This window comes from Leptonychotes weddellii, chromosome 7 (assembly GCF_054177405.1).
Source record: "Leptonychotes weddellii isolate Sample4059 chromosome 7, ASM5417740v2, whole genome shotgun sequence".
Classification (NCBI taxonomy): domain Eukaryota; kingdom Metazoa; phylum Chordata; class Mammalia; order Carnivora; family Phocidae; genus Leptonychotes; species Leptonychotes weddellii.
In genome coordinates, this window is record NC_138375.1 from 39,760,634 (window position 1) to 39,781,090 (window position 20,457).

The 20,457-nt window shown below is 49.0% G+C and overlaps 1 protein-coding gene across 5 annotated transcripts; it reads right to left on the reverse strand.

The window, feature by feature from the left end:
- Nucleotides 1-702: 702 nt before the first annotated feature.
- On the reverse strand, nucleotides 703-19,625 carry ATOX1 (antioxidant 1 copper chaperone). 5 transcript variants are annotated; one of them, XM_081826200.1, is made up of 4 exons: nucleotides 13,553-14,920; nucleotides 13,182-13,257; nucleotides 10,264-10,432; nucleotides 703-924 (listed from the first exon to the last, which is right to left on the reverse strand). In XM_081826200.1, the coding sequence occupies exons 1-3, from the start codon at nucleotides 13,604-13,606 to the stop codon at nucleotides 10,308-10,310; spliced, it is 255 nt and encodes an 84-aa protein (XP_081682326.1). In that variant the 5' UTR covers nucleotides 13,607-14,920; the 3' UTR covers nucleotides 703-924; nucleotides 10,264-10,307. The 5 variants fall into 5 exon arrangements, with proteins under 5 accessions (XP_081682326.1, XP_006737017.1, XP_081682329.1 ...); XM_006736954.3 differs by lacking the exons at nucleotides 703-924; nucleotides 13,553-14,920 and adding exons at nucleotides 7,640-7,765; nucleotides 19,464-19,625; XM_081826203.1 differs by lacking the exons at nucleotides 703-924; nucleotides 13,553-14,920 and adding exons at nucleotides 7,640-7,765; nucleotides 19,464-19,587 and having other exon boundaries at nucleotides 13,182-13,254.
- Between the last annotated feature and the right edge of the window lie 832 nt (nucleotides 19,626-20,457).

Consider the following 20,457-nt stretch of genomic DNA (forward strand, 5'->3'; position numbering starts at 1 on the left):
AGTTCAAGCCCTATGTTGGTCTCCATGGAGCCTGCTTAAAAAAACAAAAAACAGGAGCCCCTGGGTGGCTCAGTTGGTTAAGCGTCTGCCTTCAGCTCAGGTCATGATCCTGGGGTGCTGGGATCAAGCCCCACATCAGGCTCCCTGCTCAGCGGGAAGCCTGCTTCTCCTTCTCCCTCTGCTGCTCCCCCTACTCTCTCACTCTGTCAAATAAATAAGTAAAATCTTTAAAAAAATTAAAAAACAAACAAACAAAAACCTTTATATCTACCTGCAGGTTTGACAAATCTTAACATTTTGCCATATCTGGTTGTACTAGAAAACCCACAGCTCCCTTCTTGTGTCTTTCTCCTCTCATTCACACAGAACACTTTGGACACTTCTGGTCATCAGATGTGTGGGGTGTTGTGTTTTTTGGTTTTTGTTTTTTTCCCCCACAGCAAGCAATTCTTTGACACCAGCTGAGTGTCCTACAATGTAACTCAATTCTGACATTATCTATCTGAAGATAGTATCAGATCCCAGAGGTGAAAGCCTCAGTCCCACAAGACTCCCCCTACTCAAATGCCAGTCCCAAGCAGTAGATCTGTGGTAGACCCCCAGGTGACCTACAACTTCTGTTTGACTTGGCTACAAATTGGAGGTTCTCATTACTCCCTCCCCTTTGGATGTGGTTATTTACTACAACAGGGAACTCAGGGAAAAACTTATGTTTACCAGTTTATTAAAGAATATGATAAAGGCTGCATTTGAATAGCCAGATGAAGAGATACATAGGCAGAGGCCTGGGAGAGTCCCAAGCACAGGTGCTTCTATCCCTGTGGAGTTGGGGTGCACCACTTTCCATCCCATGGATGTGTGCACCAACCTGGAAGCTCTTTGAACCGCAACTCTTTCGGATTTTCTACGTGGATGATCATTCATCTGTAAATAAAGACAATTTTATTTCTTCCTTTCCAATCTGTGTAACTTTTTTTCCTTTTCTTGCCTTATAGCGTTATCAAGAACTTCCTGTACAATGTTGAAAAGCAGTGGTGAGAGAGGACATCCTAATCTTGGACCTGATCTTAGTGAGAAAGCTCTAAGTTTCTCACTATTAGGTAGGATGTTTGCTGTAGGTTTTTTGTAGATACTATTTATCAAGTGAGGCTGTTCCCCTCTGTTCTAATTTACTGACAGTTTCTATCATGAATGGGTGTTGGCTCTTGTCAAATGCTTTTCTGCATCTACTGATATGATCATGTGGTTTTTCTTTTTTAGCTTATTGGTATGTTGGATTACATTGAGTGATTTTCAAATGTTGAACAAGGCTGGCATACCTAGAATAGATCCCTCTTGGTTATGATTTGTAATTCTTTTTAGACATCATTGGCTTTGATTTGCTAGTATTTTGTTGAGGATTTTTGCATCTGTGTTCATAAGAGATATTGGTCCATAGATTTCTTTCCTTGTAATGTCTGTCTGGTCTTGGTGGTAGGGTATTGCTGGCCTTATAGTATGAATTAGTATTCCTTCTGTTTTCATCCTCTAAGAGAGATTGTAGAGAACTGGTATAATTTCTTCCTTAAGTGTTTGGTAGAACAACTAGTTAATTTTAATAAATAAGGGGAGTAGTCTTGGTAGAAAGATGCCCCACCATCTACTACTCTCTTTTTCCTGAGGTACCTGCATGGAACCTTAGATTTCCATAGAACACAGCTCGAAATCATTGATCTAGATCATGAGTCAACAAATTTTTCTATAGAGGGCAAGATGGTAAACATTTTAGGCTTTGTGGGTCATATGGTGTCTGTTGCAACTCTTCAACTCGGCCAGTGCTGTGCAGAAGCAGCCCCAGATAACAGATATTAGAGATAAAGGCGTGGCCGTGCACATTTAGTGAAAGAAGCAGGCTACAAAAATACTAATAAGATGGTTAATGCTCGTTGAATGCCTACTACACACTAGCCGCTGTAGTAAATGATCTACCTGGATTATCTTGTTTAATTCTCAGAACTGCCCTGTGATATAAATGCAATGATCTCTAATTTATGGATGGGGAAACCATTTTTGTTTTTTTATATATACAGTTGACCGTGAACAGCATGGGGGTCAGGACACCGATCCTCTGCGTGCCCCGACCCCCTGCACAGCTGAAAAATCTTCGTATAACTTTTTTTAAGATTTATTTATTTTAGAGAAAGTTCACAGTGGGGAGGGGCAGAGGGAGAGAGAAATTCAAGGAGACTCTGTGCTGAGCGCAGAGCCTGATGCAGGGCTTGATCCCACGGCCCCAAGATCAGACTGGAGCTGAAACCAAGAGTCCCACTCTCAACTGACTGTGCCACCCAGGCACCCCGAAAATCTTCGTATAACCTTTGACTCTCCAAAAACCTAACTTCTAATAACCGGCTGTTGACCGGAAGGCTTCACCTCTCCCTCCAGCCCTTCCTACCATCTCAATGGCTTTTCTGGCCTCTCTAATTACCAGGAACATAGAGGAAACCACATCTTCTGTTTAGAGCAAAAAAGGAGTTAGATACCCACAAACGACTGCCTGGTGAGGGCTATTTCCAAATTGGATCCTGGGAGGAGCAGTGACTGAGCACAGTCAAAGCCAGGTCTGCTGGTGGGTGTGGCCTGACTGGGCAGGCCCGGTCCTTCTACAGAGTGGGGAGTGGTAGGATTCAGGGACACGTCCTCAAAAATGTGAATTTTGAGATGCATTGCTGGGCACTCTGTGTGTATTACCTGTGGATTAGGTGCCACCTGGAGCCGCATCTCCCAGATGAAGAGAGATGGAGTTAACTTGCCCAGGTTCCCTCTGTTTGAGGGACTTGTCTAGCTCTTTCCATGCTGAGCCAGGAACCATGTGGGCTGGCATAGGATCGGTGGGGGTCCAGAACTGCTTGGTCTTTTCCATGTTTTCTCAGCTCCCACTATCAGGAAGGCATCAACAAAGAGGCTAGTGACCAGATGGTCCGTTAACTCCAGCTCTGTCACTGAGGAAAGGCTGAGGAGGGAATTTGGGATACTCCTCGTGAGGTAGGCCAGGGAGGGGTGATAGGCATAGGAAAGGAAAAGCATGTTCTGCCTCTGAGGAGCCACCACAGGGAAGGGCTAGACTGATGCCCCACATGGCAGGACTAACCCAGCCCCAGTCGTGAAAACTGCCAGGAACGTTAAGGATGGGTTCGACACCAGATCCTTCCCTCACAGAGCTGTCCAGGGCAGAACAAGCTGCTAGTGGTGCTCCCTATTACGGATGGTGTGCAGGTCAGGCCCTGGGGCCACCCATCAGAGTTAGGGGATGTGGACATTGGGTTGGATGACCACCTAGGTCTTCTCCTTCCCTAGGATCCTGCGATGGTAAGGATAGCCAAACTGAGTACCCTTTGTGTGTGTGCATTACTCACTTCACTCTAAGAAAAAGGTATTGTTATTATTCCTATTTTATAGATGAGAAAACTGAGATCCTGGGCAGTTAAGCAGCTTTCCCAAGTTCACACAGTTGGTGAAAAACCAGGCTGGGACTGAACCCATTTGCAGAGCCTGCGTTCTTATCCAAGATACAGCCGGCTTCTAGCTGTCTGGGGATCTACCATTCTAAAAGGATCAGGATGCTAGGAACCTCTGATCAGCAGACCAAGGGGAGATAGATCCTTATTTCCAGAGACTTTGATATTTTATTTCAAGGCCTTCATGAGATTTGTAGACCTCCCCCATCTTAGGTAGCAGATTAGGAAACTCATCTTGCCCACTTAAACTAAGTAGCCACAGCCCCTAAGGACATGGAAATCTAAAATCAGCTCTGACAGACACTCCCTAGAAATTGCAGACTTGAGGTTTTTAGGCGACTGGCACTAATTAAAGGAGAACACAAGAGAGGACCGCAACCCGAACCACCCGCTCACACCCACACGGTGCAATGCTGAGATTCCATTTTTACTTTTTGTAGTCTGCCACGGCCAAAAGGAGGGAGATCGGATGTTTTTCAGATTTCAGTTTTCAAACTTCAAACTGTATAATGGTGAAACTTCTTGTTCAAACAAAAAGCTTCATTTGTGGAATGCCGTCAGCAAGCATTTGGCATGTGATGATCTTAAGGCTCACAATAGCCACATGGGGTAGGTACTATTATGACCCCCATTTTACAGGTGAGGAAACTGAGTTGCACAAAAGAATCAGTAGCTTTCCCAAGTTACCATGGTTATTAGGTGGTGAAGGAAGAATTTGAACCCAGAGCTGCTGAAGTCCAGAGGATGTAGGCCTGGGCTGAAGGAGAAAGCCAAGTTGATAGAACCATCAGCTGAGCTGCCTTGGTTTGGGTCTGGGTGGGTTGGGTTGGAAGAGTCCACCCACTGAGACTCTCCCTTGTGCACTGCGGAGCCCTTGGGGGACCTTGCCAGTACCAGAGAGCAGTATAAAACACAGGCAACAACTCAAATGTCCATCAACAGGTGAATGAATAACCACTCATGGCTTGTGGTAAAGCCATACAATGGAATACTTACTATTCAGTGATAAAGAGACGCGAATTGTTGATACCCATTAATAACAGATGAACTTCAAAATAATCATGGTGAATGGGAAAAAAACAGGCAAAAAATGAGTACATACTGTATGATTGCACTTATATAGAAGTCTAGAACATTTAAACTAATTGTGACAGCAGAATGGTAGTGGCTTGGGGTGGAGGGAGGGGTAGAAAGGATTACCAAGGGACCTGAGGAAATTTTCTGAGGTGATCTAGTCACTATCTTGATTGGGGTGATCATTTCATGAGTATGTGTTTGTTTGTGTCTTAAAAAAATCATACCTTGGGGTGCCTGGGTGGCTCAGTCGCTAAGTGTCTGCCTCCGGCTCAGGTCATGATCCCGGGGTCCTGGGATCGAGCCCCGCATCGGGCTCCCTGCTCCGCGGGAAGCCTGCTTCTCCCTCTCCCACTCCCCCGCTTGTGTTCCCTCTCTCGCTGTGTCTCTCTTTGTCAAATAAATAAATAAAATCTTTAAAAAAATCATCATACCTTAAAATGAGTGCAATTTATTGAATGGAAGGAATCATACCTCAATAAAGCTGTTAAAAAAAAAAACAACAGTCAAAAATAAAAATCTTGTATTTAACAGGAGGTCAGGACAGAAGGTGACTAGCTTAAGCTCACTCAGCACGTGGAGGGGCTCCCTCTGGGGCCCACACCACCATGGCGGACACAGTCTCACTCACGTCCAGCCCCAGGCTCTACCTCCAGCCCCTTGAGGGGTAGATGGCTTCTCTGTAGCTGTGGGCTCGGTCAGCACTGGACAAACCAAGGCTTTGGCCACAGGATGGATGGTTGACAGAGGCAAAGTGGCTGGGCGCTTTACCCCATCAGTCCCAGAAACAATGACAATGACAGTTACTGGGACCACCCCAGAGGCCACTCTAGGCTGCTGTACTCACCACCAGGGACCTTTGACAAAAATATAAGCCTGCTGAAAGGATTAGACCGGGCAATCTCCTCCTCTGAAAGATTAACCCAACAAACACCTACTGCGCACCTACCATGCACCAGGGTCTGTCCTCGTCCACTGTCTCGTGGGGACCTGACAGGATGGAATGACATTAACTAAGGGCACGACGCACAATAAACACCCTCCCAACAGTACCTATTACACAGCCAGCAAATATTCGCTCGGTGCCTGTTCTGTGCTTAGCCTGATGCTGGAGGACAGGAAAGACACGTGGACAAAGAGCTTTGTCCCAACCCTGAACCTGGTGGGATCAATGCTGTGAGGGCCAGAAGAAATAAATTACTTCCAGTTGTGGAGAGGTTTCATGGAAGCTGTGGTATGTAAGGGAGGGAAAGGAATTTCTACATGGAGACAGGGTGGTGGGGGGGAGGCAGGCGGAGAACACTCCAGTTACAGGGGGGCAGCACGACCCACAGCCCGATACCTAGGGGACCCGGGAGCGGTTTGGCTGCGGCGAGGGCTGGCTCAGGCGCTGGAGGAGGCCCTGAGTCGTACGTGGACACATCGGCTCCCCACTCCCACCCCCACAGAAGCCCGCACCCTGCCGGCTGATCTCACTCTGTGGGCGGCCAACTGCGCGGCTGATAGGCGGGGCAGCTTCCCGGCCCTTCTGGAGCCTCAAAGAACAGAACCAAGGGCCTCAGCTGGAAACTCGGATGGGGGCGGGGGGTGGGGAAGAACTCCTCCCAGGCCCACTCGTCCCAAGCGGCACCGGCGCCTCAATCCTGGGGCGTTCTCAATGGGCCAGCCAGCCTGAACCAGGTCTCCTGGGAGGCTCCAAAAAATGGAAAAACCCTCAGGTTCATCCTCCCAGAATCCACAGTACCAGTCTTAAACTTCTCCTGACCGTCCAACCCAAAGGACACTGCCGTCTGGTGGCCAAGAAAGCCAGCTACCATGAGGGTTGGGAGCGTCCCTGTGCTGAGGGCCACAAAGGCAGAAATGGTTGAGAGTTCATAATCTCGTAAGGGGACCAAAATTATGCTAGCACACAGCTTTGAGTTGAAACAAAGTCTTATTTCTGGCTACAAAGCTCCCTGAGGTGCAGGCATTATCCACGTGCAGAGGAGGAAACTGCTTCTGGGGACATGAGGGGACGGATCTAAGGTCACAGCTGGGTCAGCTTCAGAGCTGGGTCGCATCTGAGCCCAGCAGCGCTGGTCCCCCATCAGTGCCCCATAAGTGGCTAAAGCGATTCTCAACGTGGGGTACCCAAAACCCTTTCAGAAGGTAAAGGGGGGAAAAATGATTGTCATGAGATGCCTTTTCCTTTCACTTACAATCATACAGTGAAATTTTCCAGAATCTAAAGATGTGCAATGGCTTCATCTAGTCCCAGTGGCTAATGGGATATGGGCTCGTGTATTCTTGCATTTCAAAAATGTGATTTCTAGTAAGGCATAACCTACATAAGCAAAAGCTCTTTGAGATACACAATAATAATCTTTAAGAGTGTAAGAGGTTCCTAAGACAATAAAAGTTTGAGAATTTCTGGTTTAAAGAAATATATAGTTTTTAATAAAATAAAGCCACACACAGTAAAACATACCCTTTGTTTTGACATAATTGAATGAACTCTGTGAGACACTATTTTTAGGCTGACTGGAATCCTAACTGCCATTTCTATAGACCTATGATTAATGGAATACACACAAATGAGTGAATAAAGAATGTTTACTGTCTAACTGGTAAGCACCACTTGAAGTGATTTACACATGTCACCTCATTTAATAGCGGATGCTATTACTACATTTTAAGCCTGTGCACACTGAGAAATTAACTGGCCCAGCTGGGAGGTACTGGAGCATGGACTCTATCCCAGGCAGTCTGTCTACAAGCCTCTACCCACTTTTCTAACTGCTGTAAGATTTAACATCCCTTCAGTGCAATGCACTTGATGATAGAAGTCTTTCAAAATATTGAAAACAAACGGGATCACCCATCTGGCCCAACATCTTCACTCTGTAGATGGGAAAAGTGAGGTGCAGAGAGGGGAAATGACTTGCCGAAGATCACAGAGCAAAGAATCACAATCTGTCAGGCCTGGTGCTCCCAGTGGGGAGCCCTTAGAACTCCAACCCCAGTAAGCACTGTAATTACTCCTTCAGAGCATGTGCAAGTAATATCCAGACACTGCAAGAGACAACACCTTCAACAAGAGCGGCTCAACTTTATTGCAGGGAAGCTAGGGAGGAGCAGGGCAAGTGAGGGTCACTGTCATCGCTGAGCAGGACTGCCAGGCCCCTGGTCTGTCTGGAAGGCAGGAGATCAGTGCCCTGGAAGAGACGAGAAGTTAGGTGGAAGGAAAGCACCATCTGCTGTGCACATGAAGGCATTGCAAAAGCAGCAGAGGTTCACTAAGGGGCAGTTGTGGGAGGGAAGTGGGAAACCCAGGTGCTGGAGCAGAACGAGCACCGCAGCATTCAGCCCTGCACTCTCCTCCCACCCAGTCTGTAATAGTCGGGTTGGCTGGAACCCATTAATCTCGCCAAAGCCAATCTCCACCAACGCCTTCTCCTGGGGAACCTCCGGGGCTGCTGGGATGGTAGGTTCTCCCTGTCCTATTTCAATTCACACTGGGAAGAGAATGAACAAAATCACCAGCAAACAAATCTGCTGATGAACAGACAGTCGAGGAGACTTTATGACCCAGAAACACTCTCTCTCTCTGAGTCCCAAACCTGGCTTCAAATCCGTCACTGGGGAGTGTCTTAAAACAGACGGAGACAGATGCTGCAGGGATGTGGCGGGGGGAAGCTCGCTTGACGGGTGAGAATCACCAAGTGCTGTCCATCTGAGTCTGCAGGAGCCTTTCCATACTACACATTGCTTGCTAACATGCTTGCCCAGATAAAATTAGCTGTTATCTAGAATTTGCTTCAAAATAATGGGCATAGATGAAATAGAACAATGATGGCAATGACTTATCAGTGGATCTGGGTAATGGGTACACAGGGATTCATTTTACTACTTATATGTTTAAAACTTCCATAATAAAAAAGCAAAGATAAATTAATTAATTAAAAACTATGAGAATTACTCAGCCGCAGAAAGGAATAAAGTGCTGATCCGTGGTACAGCTTGGATGAATCCTGAAAACGTTATGCTAAGTGAAACTGTATGGTTCCTTTTCAATGAACCATCCAGAAGAGGCAAATTGAGAGGCCGAATGCAGATTAGCAGCTCCCAGGGGCTGGGAGAGGGGGCAGTGGAGAGTGACCGCTTAATGGGTTCGGGGAGTTTTTCTGGGGTGATGAAAGCTTTGAAACCAGAGCTGCACAACATCGTGAATGCAGGAAATCCACTAAATGGTACACTTTAATTGTATGTTATGTGAACTTCACCTCAATAAATTTAAAAACTACTATGAGAAGAACACACATCAAGTTACCCATGGTTTACAACTGGCAGGAGTTGAACAAGATTCATATGCTGGGGCCAGGAGTCTCCAAAGGGAGAGGCCTATGTTGGGGCTCCCCCATGTGGTTCGCCTACTCAGGAAATTCTGGCTCTTCCCTCCTTCTATCCTGTCTTGTCAGAGCACTTTTATCAACCACAATCTTATAAACTGACACAGAGGCCCCTTACGAAACAGGGCAACCAGGGACAGATGGAGGGGCCCAGAGTGCCACCCACCATTCTCCTCCAAAACCCCTCGGGGTTCAGGAACCATGTGACCAACACTGATCCGCAGCATGGTGGAAACGTATCTTCTCTTTGAGGATCATCCTTCATTTTCAGAGGGATTTCCCAGTAACCATCCCCCATGGCAGGAAAACAGGATAGAGGTTGTGGCCCCATTTTAGAGATGAAAGGCCTGAGTCTCCAGAATGTAAGAAGTATTCAAAGTCACAATGTGAAATGAGGACATCATTATTCATCCTGGGCTCATTCCTGACCATGGGCTGTGTCCATGGACAAAAAGGGGATGAGGAAAACAGATGCATCTGACATGATGTCATGTGATGTCACCCCCTACACAGGACACAGCCACAGCCCACCAGTCAGCTGTGGCTGGCCTCTGCCTGGGGAGCTCTCGTGGGCCCACACACAGGGACAAGGCCACCGGCCACGAAAGAACTCTGATTCAGGACGCCTCTCATCCTGCCTCTGCCACTCGCCTGTGTGGGGCTTGGGTCAAGTCCCCTCCCCTCTCCAGGCCTCATGTTTCTCAATGGCACTGAGCCCTGATCCACGGCAGGGATGTGGCAGTCACTGTAATTCAAGCACGACAAGGGCAGTGACAGCCAGGGAGGGAAGGATTCTGTGCCGTGAAGGATTCTGGAGCAGGGTACAGAGGGAAGGAGCGCTGGATCAGTCAGTGAGGTCTGTCCTGGTTCCACAGCGAATGGTTCGGCACAGTGCCACACTCACGTGCCTCTCCGGATTGTGGACATTTAAAGGGGACAGCCAGCCTGGACATGAGGATTGCTTTTGTACCAGTCGGGGCAGAGGGCATGCTCAGGAAGCTGACACCAGTTCCGGGTGGGGAGAGAGGCCAAGTTGAATTAACTTACCTGGTCAGGGCACAGGAGCATGATGCCCAGGGCATAGGGTCCTCTTGGATGGGACAGTTTATCAAAGCATTGCTCAAGCTCTATGCTCTATACTTAACCCCTGCTGATCACGAGATGCACTCCCCAAGTCATAAAAGGGACCCCGGGAGACATAACACAGTGCTCTGTGTACTCTCAGGGGGCTGTAAGGATTCCCGGAACGTGGGATTTGCATTAGATAATGACATATTTTGTACAAGGGCTGGGGCTTTACCCACCTGCTCCCTTTGGTCCATCTTGGGCCCAGGGGTCCGGGCCCTCGCTACTTGGGGCCGAGGTAGGAAACAGCCTTTCCTGTTTTCTCCAGGGTCTCCAGCAGAATGTCCACGCTGTGCTCAGAGTTGATGCAAACTTTCTTGTTGGGCAGGTCAATGTCAAACTCAACTCCTGCAGGAAAAGGAAGTGAGGTGTGTAGGGGGGAAGCAGAGACCCTCCCAATCAGAGCCAGAGAGTTCAGGCTCTAGAATTCTTATTCACAACCACCTTCCCCTTTCCTCCATGCCAGGGATCAGCAAACTCTTCCTATAAAGGGCCAGAGTCATGTTTTAGGCATCAGGGGCCACATGGACTCAGCTGCATCATCTTCTCTCTCTGTGTATTGCTTTTACGCCCCTTTAAAAATGAAAAACCATTCTCAGCTGTACAAAAACAGATTGTGGGCTAGATTTGGCCCACAGACGATAGTTTGCTAATCCCTGCTTGAGGCTTGGGCTTCTTTTAAATTTTTTCTTCTTTTTAATTTCAAAAGTAATTAACACAGACACACCACTGAAAAAAAAAAAAAAAGCAAACATTTCTGAATAAAACTAGAAAGTGGAAGGCCTCCAGAAGTCACTACAAACAGCATGGCATCTACCCAGTCTTTCTCCCAGACAGACAAGTGAAAAGTAATTCCCCCAAACGGCATTGTACTCTATAAACAGGTCTTGCTATATTTCACTTTCCAGTGTCCAGGGGATCTTGCCATCTCAGTATATACAGACTTACATCACCCTCTTTTTTTTTTTTTTTTTAAAGATTTTATTTATTTATTTGAGAGAGAGACAGACAGAGATAATGAGAAGAGAGCATGAGCAGGGAGGAGAGAGAGAAGCAGGCTCCCGCTGAGCAGGGAGCCCGATGTGGGACTCGATCCCAGGACCCTGGGATCATGACCTGAGCCGAAGGCAGACGCCTAACCGACTGAGCCACCCAGGCACCCCCATCATCCTCTTTTTAACAGCTACACTGCATTCCGCAGTGTGGACGCCCCGTATATCCACTCAGTGCCCTGCTGCAACGCTACAGTGAACATACCTGAACATATAAAACTTGTGAAAATATTTCTATACCATGAATTTACAGAATGGAAACGGGGGCGCAACGGACTGGCACATTTTAAATGTTGATATTGTAAAACCACCCTCCTAAAGGGCTGTGTCAATTTCAAGCCACCCTCCCTTCCCCGAAGAGCAGTCCATGGGAATACCTAGAATCTGTCTTGTTGAGAAAATGGAATGCAGAGGGAAAGCCCTTGATAGGTTCTAGGCCTGGCTTCACCACTGACTTGTTGGATGACTACAGGTGGGTCCTGCCCCTTCTAGGCCTGTTTCCCCATCTGCACATGAAGGAATTCGGGGTGGCCAGCCCCTATGGTCTCTCCAGTTCCCATATGCCATTAGCTGTGATTCCTCAGGCCCAGCACTGCTCATCTAAGGCTCCAACTAATCCTTCTGACCTCAAGAGGCCACCCAAGTGGCGATAGTAGTCAAAGATGGGGAGAAACCCATCCAAATTCAAAGGGAGATCCCCAAACATCAAACAGCCTTAAAAGCCCAGGGCACAGGATTTAGTCATAATGTCTGCAATTTGTACCAAACGGATACTGAGGGAGAAAAAAATGTAACGTGTCCTTGCTGCACACTGGATTTTTGTGTTTTGGTTCAGAAGTATCTCCCTTCTCTTTGGAACAAATATTTTGGTGGCATCACAGCGCTGGAAGAACTCTGGGATCATCCAACCCAGTGGGTTTCAAAGGTGTTCCTTGCAGCCCAGATTCCTGGTCGGGTGTCTTCAAGCCGTCAAGAGTGAAAGCAGGCCCGCCCTCACCCCTCACTTCATCTGGAACGTGCCACATCATCCTGGAGGGGCTTTCGAGCAGAGTTTCACTCTTACAGGATCCACAGCAGAAGCTGACAGAGGCTGACACGCCGACACACAGCTAGGGTGGCCCCAGTCACATGGCAAGTCAGCAGCCAGGTTTTTCCTCCTGCTTCAGATTCTTTCAAATTAGGATTCCAGTTTCCAGGACTAGAAACCAGCCATTGACTCACTTTGGGCAAGTGCCTTCCCCTCCCGGGCTCTGGTGTCAACATCCCCATTCCACAGACGGAAAGGCCAGCAGCTCAGAGGAATGCTTCAAGTGCTAATGGGATCACATCCACATGGAAGCCCTTTGAAATCTGGGTATTATTTGGGTTTTAAAAGTGAAAAATCTTAGAAGACGGACTGCCCAGCACTACCAGAACTCTGAGCACAGCTCAGTCATTACCTCATGGAGCCCCAGGGCCAGACCCCAGCCCTCTTTGGGCCTCAGTTTCCCCAGCTGAGAACCAAGGGGGCTGGGTGAGAATAACGGTTTTCTAAATATGTCCAGAAGAGGCGCTTTAGGACTTCTGCATGTGACTTGAGTCAAAGTCCATTTTTAAAAAATATTACGATTTTCTAAATGTTAATAGAAAATGACACTCCAATGTATCATCTGCAAAATGATCACACCGAAGATCACCAACATGTTAACTAGTGCTGCCAGGACCGTGAGCTGGACTATGTAGCCAAATCCCAGCTCTGCCACTTTTACTCTGAGATCTCAGGGAAGTCGCTCAACTTCTCTGAACTTCAGTTCCTCCTGCTTATAATGGAGACAGTCTAAGGAGCCACCTAAATGGCTCTGGTGAGGAACAGATGATGCGGTCCACAGGAAGCCGCCAAGCAGAGTACTGGGCGCATGCTAAGTAAGTACTCAATACATTTTAGTCGTCCTGTTATTATCGGCTTCAACTCAAGCCTCTCTGGCTCCGTGGCTGCATGCATTTGCACGCAATTTAAGGGCACCGGCCTCCCCCACCTCACCCCTACCCGCGGGCCACTCACTCACCTCCCAGCTTGTTGAGCACCCGGCTGACGGCATTTGAGCAGCCTTCACAGGTCATGTCCACGGAGAACTCGTGCTTCTAAAACAAAGGGGACCGTGAGCCAGTCCTGAGGCACGACCCACACCCCCCACCAGCATGCAGGCCCACCCAGGGGCCAAGACAGAGCGCAGAGAGACAGGGCCAGGCTGGCTGTCATCAGACTTACCAGCAGCCTGTTTCTGAGTCCCACTCTATTAGAGTGTAAAGTGGAATTAAGAAAGGGTTCCTCCATCTCACAGGCTGTTGTATTGAATGGGATAATCCCTACAAATCCTTCAGCAGTGTCTAGCACACGATGAGTAGAATCACCTGGGAAGCTAGTTTAAAGTCTTACCTTCAAAATCTTGGTTCTTGAGACCACCGACAGCTCTGACATAGGTGGGCCCATGGCCTCTGAGCAATGCTGATCTGGTGGTCTTATTTATACAGCAGAAGATCATCATCTGCATTAGAATCACCCAAGAACTTGCGAAAATTATTCTGATCAACGAGCGTGGGCTGGGGCGTCTATCGTGGCTAATAAGCGTCTCTGGTATTCTGATACACGGAGATCACTGTGCTCACCCACGTGCCTCACGGTCCAAGGCAGCACCTGAGTCCCAGGAAGGGATTTGCCTGGGCTCCCAGTGGGTCGGAGGCTGGGCCAGTAAGGGGACCCAGACTCCTCGACTCTTCATATGGGCTCAACATCCTATAGTCTCCAAGGGCCTGGAGGCAAGCTTTGTTCAGTTCACTGCTGCGACCCGATCCTTGAACAGTGCCTGGCACACTGTAGGTGCTTACTACATTTTGTTGAGTGAGCAGATGATTGACACAGCTGGTTGAGGACCTCTGGGTCCTTCCTTTGCTTTCAGACAAAATTTACTATACCAATACATCTTCTATTTTAAAATCTCTGGAAATAAACCCAGCCTCAGTCCCCAGCTCTGGCACTTACAAGCTGTACCACCACGAGTAAGTTATTTAACTCTTCTTGCCCTGGTTTCTACATCTGAAAAATGGGTATGAGAGTCCCTTCTCCAGGTTAGTGAATGTGACAATCATTTTAAGTGTGGGAGCCAGCCTGCAAGATGGCCCCAGTGACCTCCACCTCCTGAGTATTTATGCCCTTGAGAAGTCCCCTTCCACAATGTCTCAGGGTTGGTGTGTGTCTGGCAGAATATGGCTGAAGTGATGTTATGTGACTTCTGAGGCCAGGTCATGATAGACACCGGGGCTTCTTCCTTGCTCTCTCTCTGGAGGAAGCTGGCTGAGACGTCTTAAAGACCCTCAAGCAACCCTATGGAGAGGTGCTCACGGTGAGCAACTGAGTGTCCAGCCAACAGCTATGTGAGGGAGCCATTGTGGAAGCAAGACACTCCTTCAGAGGACTACAGCCCGGCAGACATCTTCATGCATCTTCATCAGAGACCCCGTGCCTGGGACACCCCGCAGAGCTACCCCCAGATTCCCGACTCTCAGAAACTAAGAATTAATAAACGTTTACCCTTTTCAACCACCGAGATTTGGGGTCATTCCTCAGGAGCAGAAGGTAACTAAAACATTAAGAGGTTGGAACCTACTAGTAGTCTCCAGGGGTGAAAAATTAGTTGTTGCATTATTATTAGTTTGTTCCACAGCTCTCTTTTCCTTCACTTCAAAAAACAATGGCTACATGTTTCATGGAGCATTCCAAAGTATTTTTTTTTTTTAAGATTTTATTTATTTGAGAGAGAGAGAGAGAGAGTTCGTGAGCTGAGTGGGCGCAGGGGCAGAGGGAGAAGGAGAAGCAGACTCCCCGCTGAGCAGGGGCAGGCAGATGCTTAACTGACTGAGCCACCCAGGCACCCAAGCATTCCAAAATATTTCAAATTTGTTACCTCAGTTGGAATTCTGGACATATCAATGTTTCTCGCTGGAAGACCTCAGGCAAAAATCCCTGTGCCTTTAAAAAAAAAAAAAAAAATCCCTGTGCCTTAAGGGCCCCAGTCACCTTATCTTACCAAAAAGGTATTAGCCAACTCAAGTTTCCTCAAGCTCAGTGCACAGAAGAATCACTTGGGGACTTGAGGACATGCAACTCTGCAAGCAATTACCTCTATCAGCTCTGAGGCTCTGGGCTGGGCCCTGGGACTCTCTCCATTTTTAACCCATTGGGGAGACACAGGGAGGCAAGGCCACACACCTAGAAAAATTGGACTAATGGCTTCTCAAGCTCTTTCCAAGTCTCAGAACATGTTTGGGTTTGGCTTCAATCATCATGCCGTCCAGGGGAAACTAAGACCAAGAGTTAAGAGTTTGGTTTTCCGCTATTTTACTGAGGCCAAATCTGCAAAACCTGCCTTAAAGAAAATGGTTAGTTTTTCTTTTCTTCTAGTTAAACACCTCTGATTCCTTTAGCTTGTATGACTACTTAACAACAACCATAACAAACTCTGGAAAACAGGATTTGTAGCAAGTATTCCAAAATCTTGTCTTTAAGGTGTGGTCCTCAGACCAATAGTATCAGCGTGACCTGGGAGCTTGCAAAATGCAAAATCTTAGGTCCCACCCCAGGCCTCCTGAATCAGAATCCTCGTTTTAACAAGAAACCCTGGAGGGCTCAGTCCGAGAAGCGTGCAACTCTTTATCTTGGGGTCGTGAGTTCGAGCCCCAGGTTGGGTGGAGAGATTGCTTAAAAATAAAAACTGAAAAAACAACTCCAAGACACCCAGTTTATTCCTGCCCACATTACAGTTTGAGATGCTGTGCTAGAATGTGAACGGGCAAACTACAGCCGGACTCTGAGTTGGTTTTATGAAGTTTTACTGGAACACTGCTAAGCCTGTTGGCTTACTTTCACACTGGAATGGCAGAGTTGAGTAGTTGTAAAGGCAGCAGATGGTTCGTGAAGCCTAAAGCATTTCAAGCATTCACCTGGCCCTTTAAGAAAAAGTGTGCCGACTCCTGCTCTAGAATAACCAACAGACAATCCAGATTTGTCAATGGTTTGCACCTGGATACCCACCCAAAGTCTTAAAGGGCCTGCAAGACCGATATAAGACCTAAGTCTACTGAGGGCCCCTGTGCGCCAAATGCTCGGTACACAGAATCTCAGTTCTCACTGGGCTTGGGAAGGGAGCTAGAGACCCTATTTTACCCCAGCGGAAACTGACGCTCCCAGGGGTTCACGGAGCTGCCCACGGTCACGGGGCGAGTCTGTGCCGCGGCTGGGATGCGAACCCAGGCCTTCCTGGCTCCAGGGACGTTTTGCTAGTGAGGAGCTGCCAACAATGCTGCCAGGTGCCATCCTGTGACCCTGACTCTCAGCAGGAGCTCTGGGAGTGGGACAGCTCATGAAGAGGAACAAGTGCATGGTGCCCAAGAACCTCAAGTCAACAGAAGTGAAGCTTTCTGCTGCTACCTACAGAGCACGGGTCCCCTTTCATCCTCCACAGTACAGAGGTCAGAAGCCAGGAGGCGGCTTCTGGGTGGCCAACGTTACAAGTCGGTGCTCTTTCCCTCTACTCGGACTTGCACAAGTCCATTCGGGGGTGGTAGAAAATCTACTTGAAGGACAGGGCGCCTGGGTGGCTCAGTTGGTTAAGCGACTGCCTTCGGCTCAGGTCATGATCCTGGAGTCCCGGGATCGAGTCCCGCATCGGGCTCGCTGCTCAGCGGGGAGCCTGCTTCTCTCTCTGACCCTCCCCCCTCTCATGTGCTCTCTCTCTCTCATTCTGTCTGTCTCAAATAAATAAAATCTTTAAAAATAAATAAATAAATAAATAAATAAATAAATAAATAAAAAAGAAAATCTACTTGAAGGACAGAGTAATCCATTCTCTACAGAGAATCCCAAGGCCAGTTCCCTATTGCTTCAGCCCCTCAGACAGGCCTGTCACCTCTAAGGTCCTTTACAGCAATGAAAAAGTCCAGTAAACTGTAAAATTCTTTAACAGAATCTCAGAACTGGAAGGGCAGAAATGCAGTGGAGTCACCTTGTCCAGCCCCCTCCCAGAGAAGGAAGTCTTTCTCAAATATCCAGGATATTTAGTCTTTGAACACAACGTCGATTAGTTTACGAATACTAATATTTGAATAGGACTACATGCCAGGCATTGTTCTAACTTTGCACGCATTACCCTGTTTAAACATCACAAGGTCCCCATGAGATGGCCATTATTATCCTTTCCTGACAGACAAGGGAGCTGAGATTCAGAGGTTAGGTCACTCACTCAGGGTGACACAGCTAGTGAGGAACAGAGCCCAGACTGAAAATGTCTTCAAAGCCTAAACTCCTAACCACTGTGGTCCTTCTTAAAATGGGGTTAACACTTGCCTGCCTCTAGTTCTACCCCACTTGTCCTAGGTTGACACAAGAGCTACCATTTCTTGGGGACTGGCTATGCTACGTATTTTACTGGCGTTTTTCCAGGTAATACTAACAATAGTCCCCTGAGGTCAGATTTTATCCCCATTTTACAGATGAGGAAATAAAGGCAGAGGTAAAGCGGCTTGCCCAAGGTCACACAGTTGACAAGCAAGGGCACAGATTTTTTCAAAGAGGCTTCTGAGATTCCAAGTTTTTGTCTGAGAAACCTCTCAGGTGACATGCTGACCAGTTTTGACCACAGCCCCTTGACTAATACCCTCCTCTCTTCAGCTTCTCATCTTGTGATGTGGTGCCAAGTGCCCTCTTCATTCTGACCATCTGCTCTGGAGGGTCTTTTGTCTGTCAAAATCTCCAGAAGTGAACAGAGTATAGAGTGATCCTCAAACTGGTCTTCCCTTCACTGCCACCCTCTACAAAAACCTAGTGACCTTGACTATCCTAGTCCCAGGGTGATTAATGCTGTCCTCTTAACATTGCCACAGGCAGATTTGCTCAAGTAGGAGGGCTGATAACGTCAGGTTCTTTGTCCATACTTTGTGCTGAGGATTTGTCTCAAGGCACCTGGCAAGACCCAATGGAAATGACACCTGAGATGTTTGTGACTTGGCCCAGGGGGCCTCTGGCTTACCTGCCAGCTCCCCAAAGCTAGGCTGCTAAGACACAGGGCATCTGTGGGACACCTCTGGGTATCCACTTGAAGCAGAGCCATAAACCAGGCACCCTGGGGGAAACTGCTAACCACCACATGACCCCAACCAGGCTCTATAGGACGTGCTTGGCATCACAGCTTACTCTCAATCCGGTATAACTACTTTCGTCTGGCATTTATTTCCCAAGTGGTCAGGCCAGGAGAGACTGGGAGCCTGAAGATAAGGGGCTCAATCCTGGCTCCACCCAACGCCTAAAGGAGACCTCCAGTAAGTTACTGGGCTTTTTCTCTTTTTATCTGCCAAAGTCCTTAATTTCTTATCTACAAAATGAGACCCTGAGCAACCACGTATGTGCATTAAGACTGAGTGAGTGGCAAAGGCCCCTAAGACCTGCTCATTCCTCCCCAAACCCTGTCTTTGAGCAACTGGCATTTTTTTTTTTTTTAAGATTTTATTTATTTGACAGAGAGAGCACAAGCAGAGGGAGAGAGAGGGAGAAGCAGGCTCCCTGCTGAGCAAGGAGCCCGATGTGGGACTCGATCCCAGGACCCTGGGATCATGACCCAGGCCGAAGGCAGCCGCTTAACCAACTGAGCCACCCAGGCGTCCCTCAACTGGCAATTTTTTGAGCAGGTCCCTTAACCTCTCATGGGCTCATGGGTTCAGGTTGAGAAAGTGATCGGTAGGAAAGGTTAAAAGCACTGTTGTCTCCAGTCAGTGTCGCCCAGGGCTGAACTGAAAATGGGCGAGTGGGCAGGTGGTAGGAAAGAAGACCGCGGATCTCTGAAAACCTGCCCCGCCCAGGAGGCAATAGCCGCCCCACCCCCTCCCCCACTCCCCCTTTCAAGCCAGCTCCGCAGACAGGGGCAAACAGGGGGAAGGCACAGGGACTAGACGTCCCAGTTCCAGCTCGCCACCCGCTTCCTGGGTGATCTCGGCGACTCTGCCCCCGCCCTGGGTCTCAGTTTCCCCGTCTATGCAGGGAAGGGTTGGGCTTGTAACACCTGGAGGCCTTGCAGCTCCGATGTTCTGAGGCCTGACTCCTACATAAAACCCCTTTCGGATCGGATTTTCTGGAGGGTCGCAGAAGCTGGAAGTAGATGGGGAGGGAAGGAGTAAGAAGAGAGGCAAAAGCTCCGGCGGCGGCCTGAGCCCTTGCAGTGACGTGTGGCCGATCGGCGGTGCAGCCGAGGCACAAGCCGGGGACCCGGGTCTGCCCGGGGCGGGAGCGAGCAGGCACTCACCGGCATGACTGTGGACGTGGTGGCGGTGGCGGCGGCGGCGGCGGCGGCGGCGGCTGCGGGAGCGACGCTTCTGCCGGCTCGGAGAGCTCGCGCGGCTGTGCTTCCGGGGCTGGGTGCCGGGCAGAGCCGCCCCTCCCGCCAAGCCTCGCCCCCACCCGGCCCGCCGGCAGTTAGGCCCTGCCCCTGGCCCGGCGGGCGGAGAGCCGCCTGACCGCCGTTGGCCGCCCCGCCTCCTTCCGGTGGGCGGGGCCGGAGACCCCCGCTCGCCTGCAGCCGGCTGGGCCAGCCTCCAACGCCTACTGGTCATTTTTCGGCCACCTGCTTCGTGTCAGGCCTGTATTAGGGGCTGGGAATGCAAGGTCCCCGCAGTGAAGACGACAGACTCCGCCCCTCCCTAAAGGGACAATCACATTTACTGGTGTAAGTGAGTCCCAGCCGTGAGCCAGCACAGTGCTAGGTATCCAAGACGCACTAGCGAAAAGGACACGGCCCAGTCGGGAGCCAAGGGAGCAGGCGGTGAAAACGCACGCGGTGTTAGACGGGCTGTATCATGGCAGCTGAGAGAGGATCTCTAACTCAGACTGGAGTGTGTTGGGGGCGGGAGAGGGGTTCCGAATGCGGAGGTTTCGGGAGGAGGTAGTCTGAGTCAAGGTTGGAGAGTACACGTTCATATAATGAAGAGGAGCTATTTGAGAAGGAGGGAGGCAGAGGGAACAGCAAGTACTAAAGTGGGAAGACAAGAGTGGGCTTGAGAGGCAGACACAAAGAGGTGGAGAAATGAAGCGACGAGGATGTGAGATCCACAGCCATGGGTGAAGACAGATGAAGGCAGAGGTGCTCTAGGACACTAACAGAGAAATAGGCTTGCCAGGACTGGGAATTGCAGTCACACACACACACACACACACACCTCTACATACACAGGAGCATGGGGGTGGGGGGTGGGGGGACGGACGCACACTCTTCTTGGAATATCCAAGGAGTCTGCCAGAGG

Excerpts from the sequence above, each read along its gene's own strand:
- ATOX1 (XM_081826200.1), bottom strand. The coding sequence starts at position 13,606 with ATGGGCCCACCTATGTCAGAGCTGTCGGTGGTCTCAAGAACCAAGATT. Across the intron at positions 13,258-13,552 it reads CAAGAACCAAGATTTTGAAG|AAGCACGAGTTCTCCGTGGA; the intron begins GTAAGACTTTAA and ends CCTTTGTTTTAG. Across the intron at positions 10,433-13,181 it reads GGTGCTCAACAAGCTGGGAG|GAGTTGAGTTTGACATTGAC; the intron begins GTGAGTGAGTGG and ends CTTTTCCTGCAG.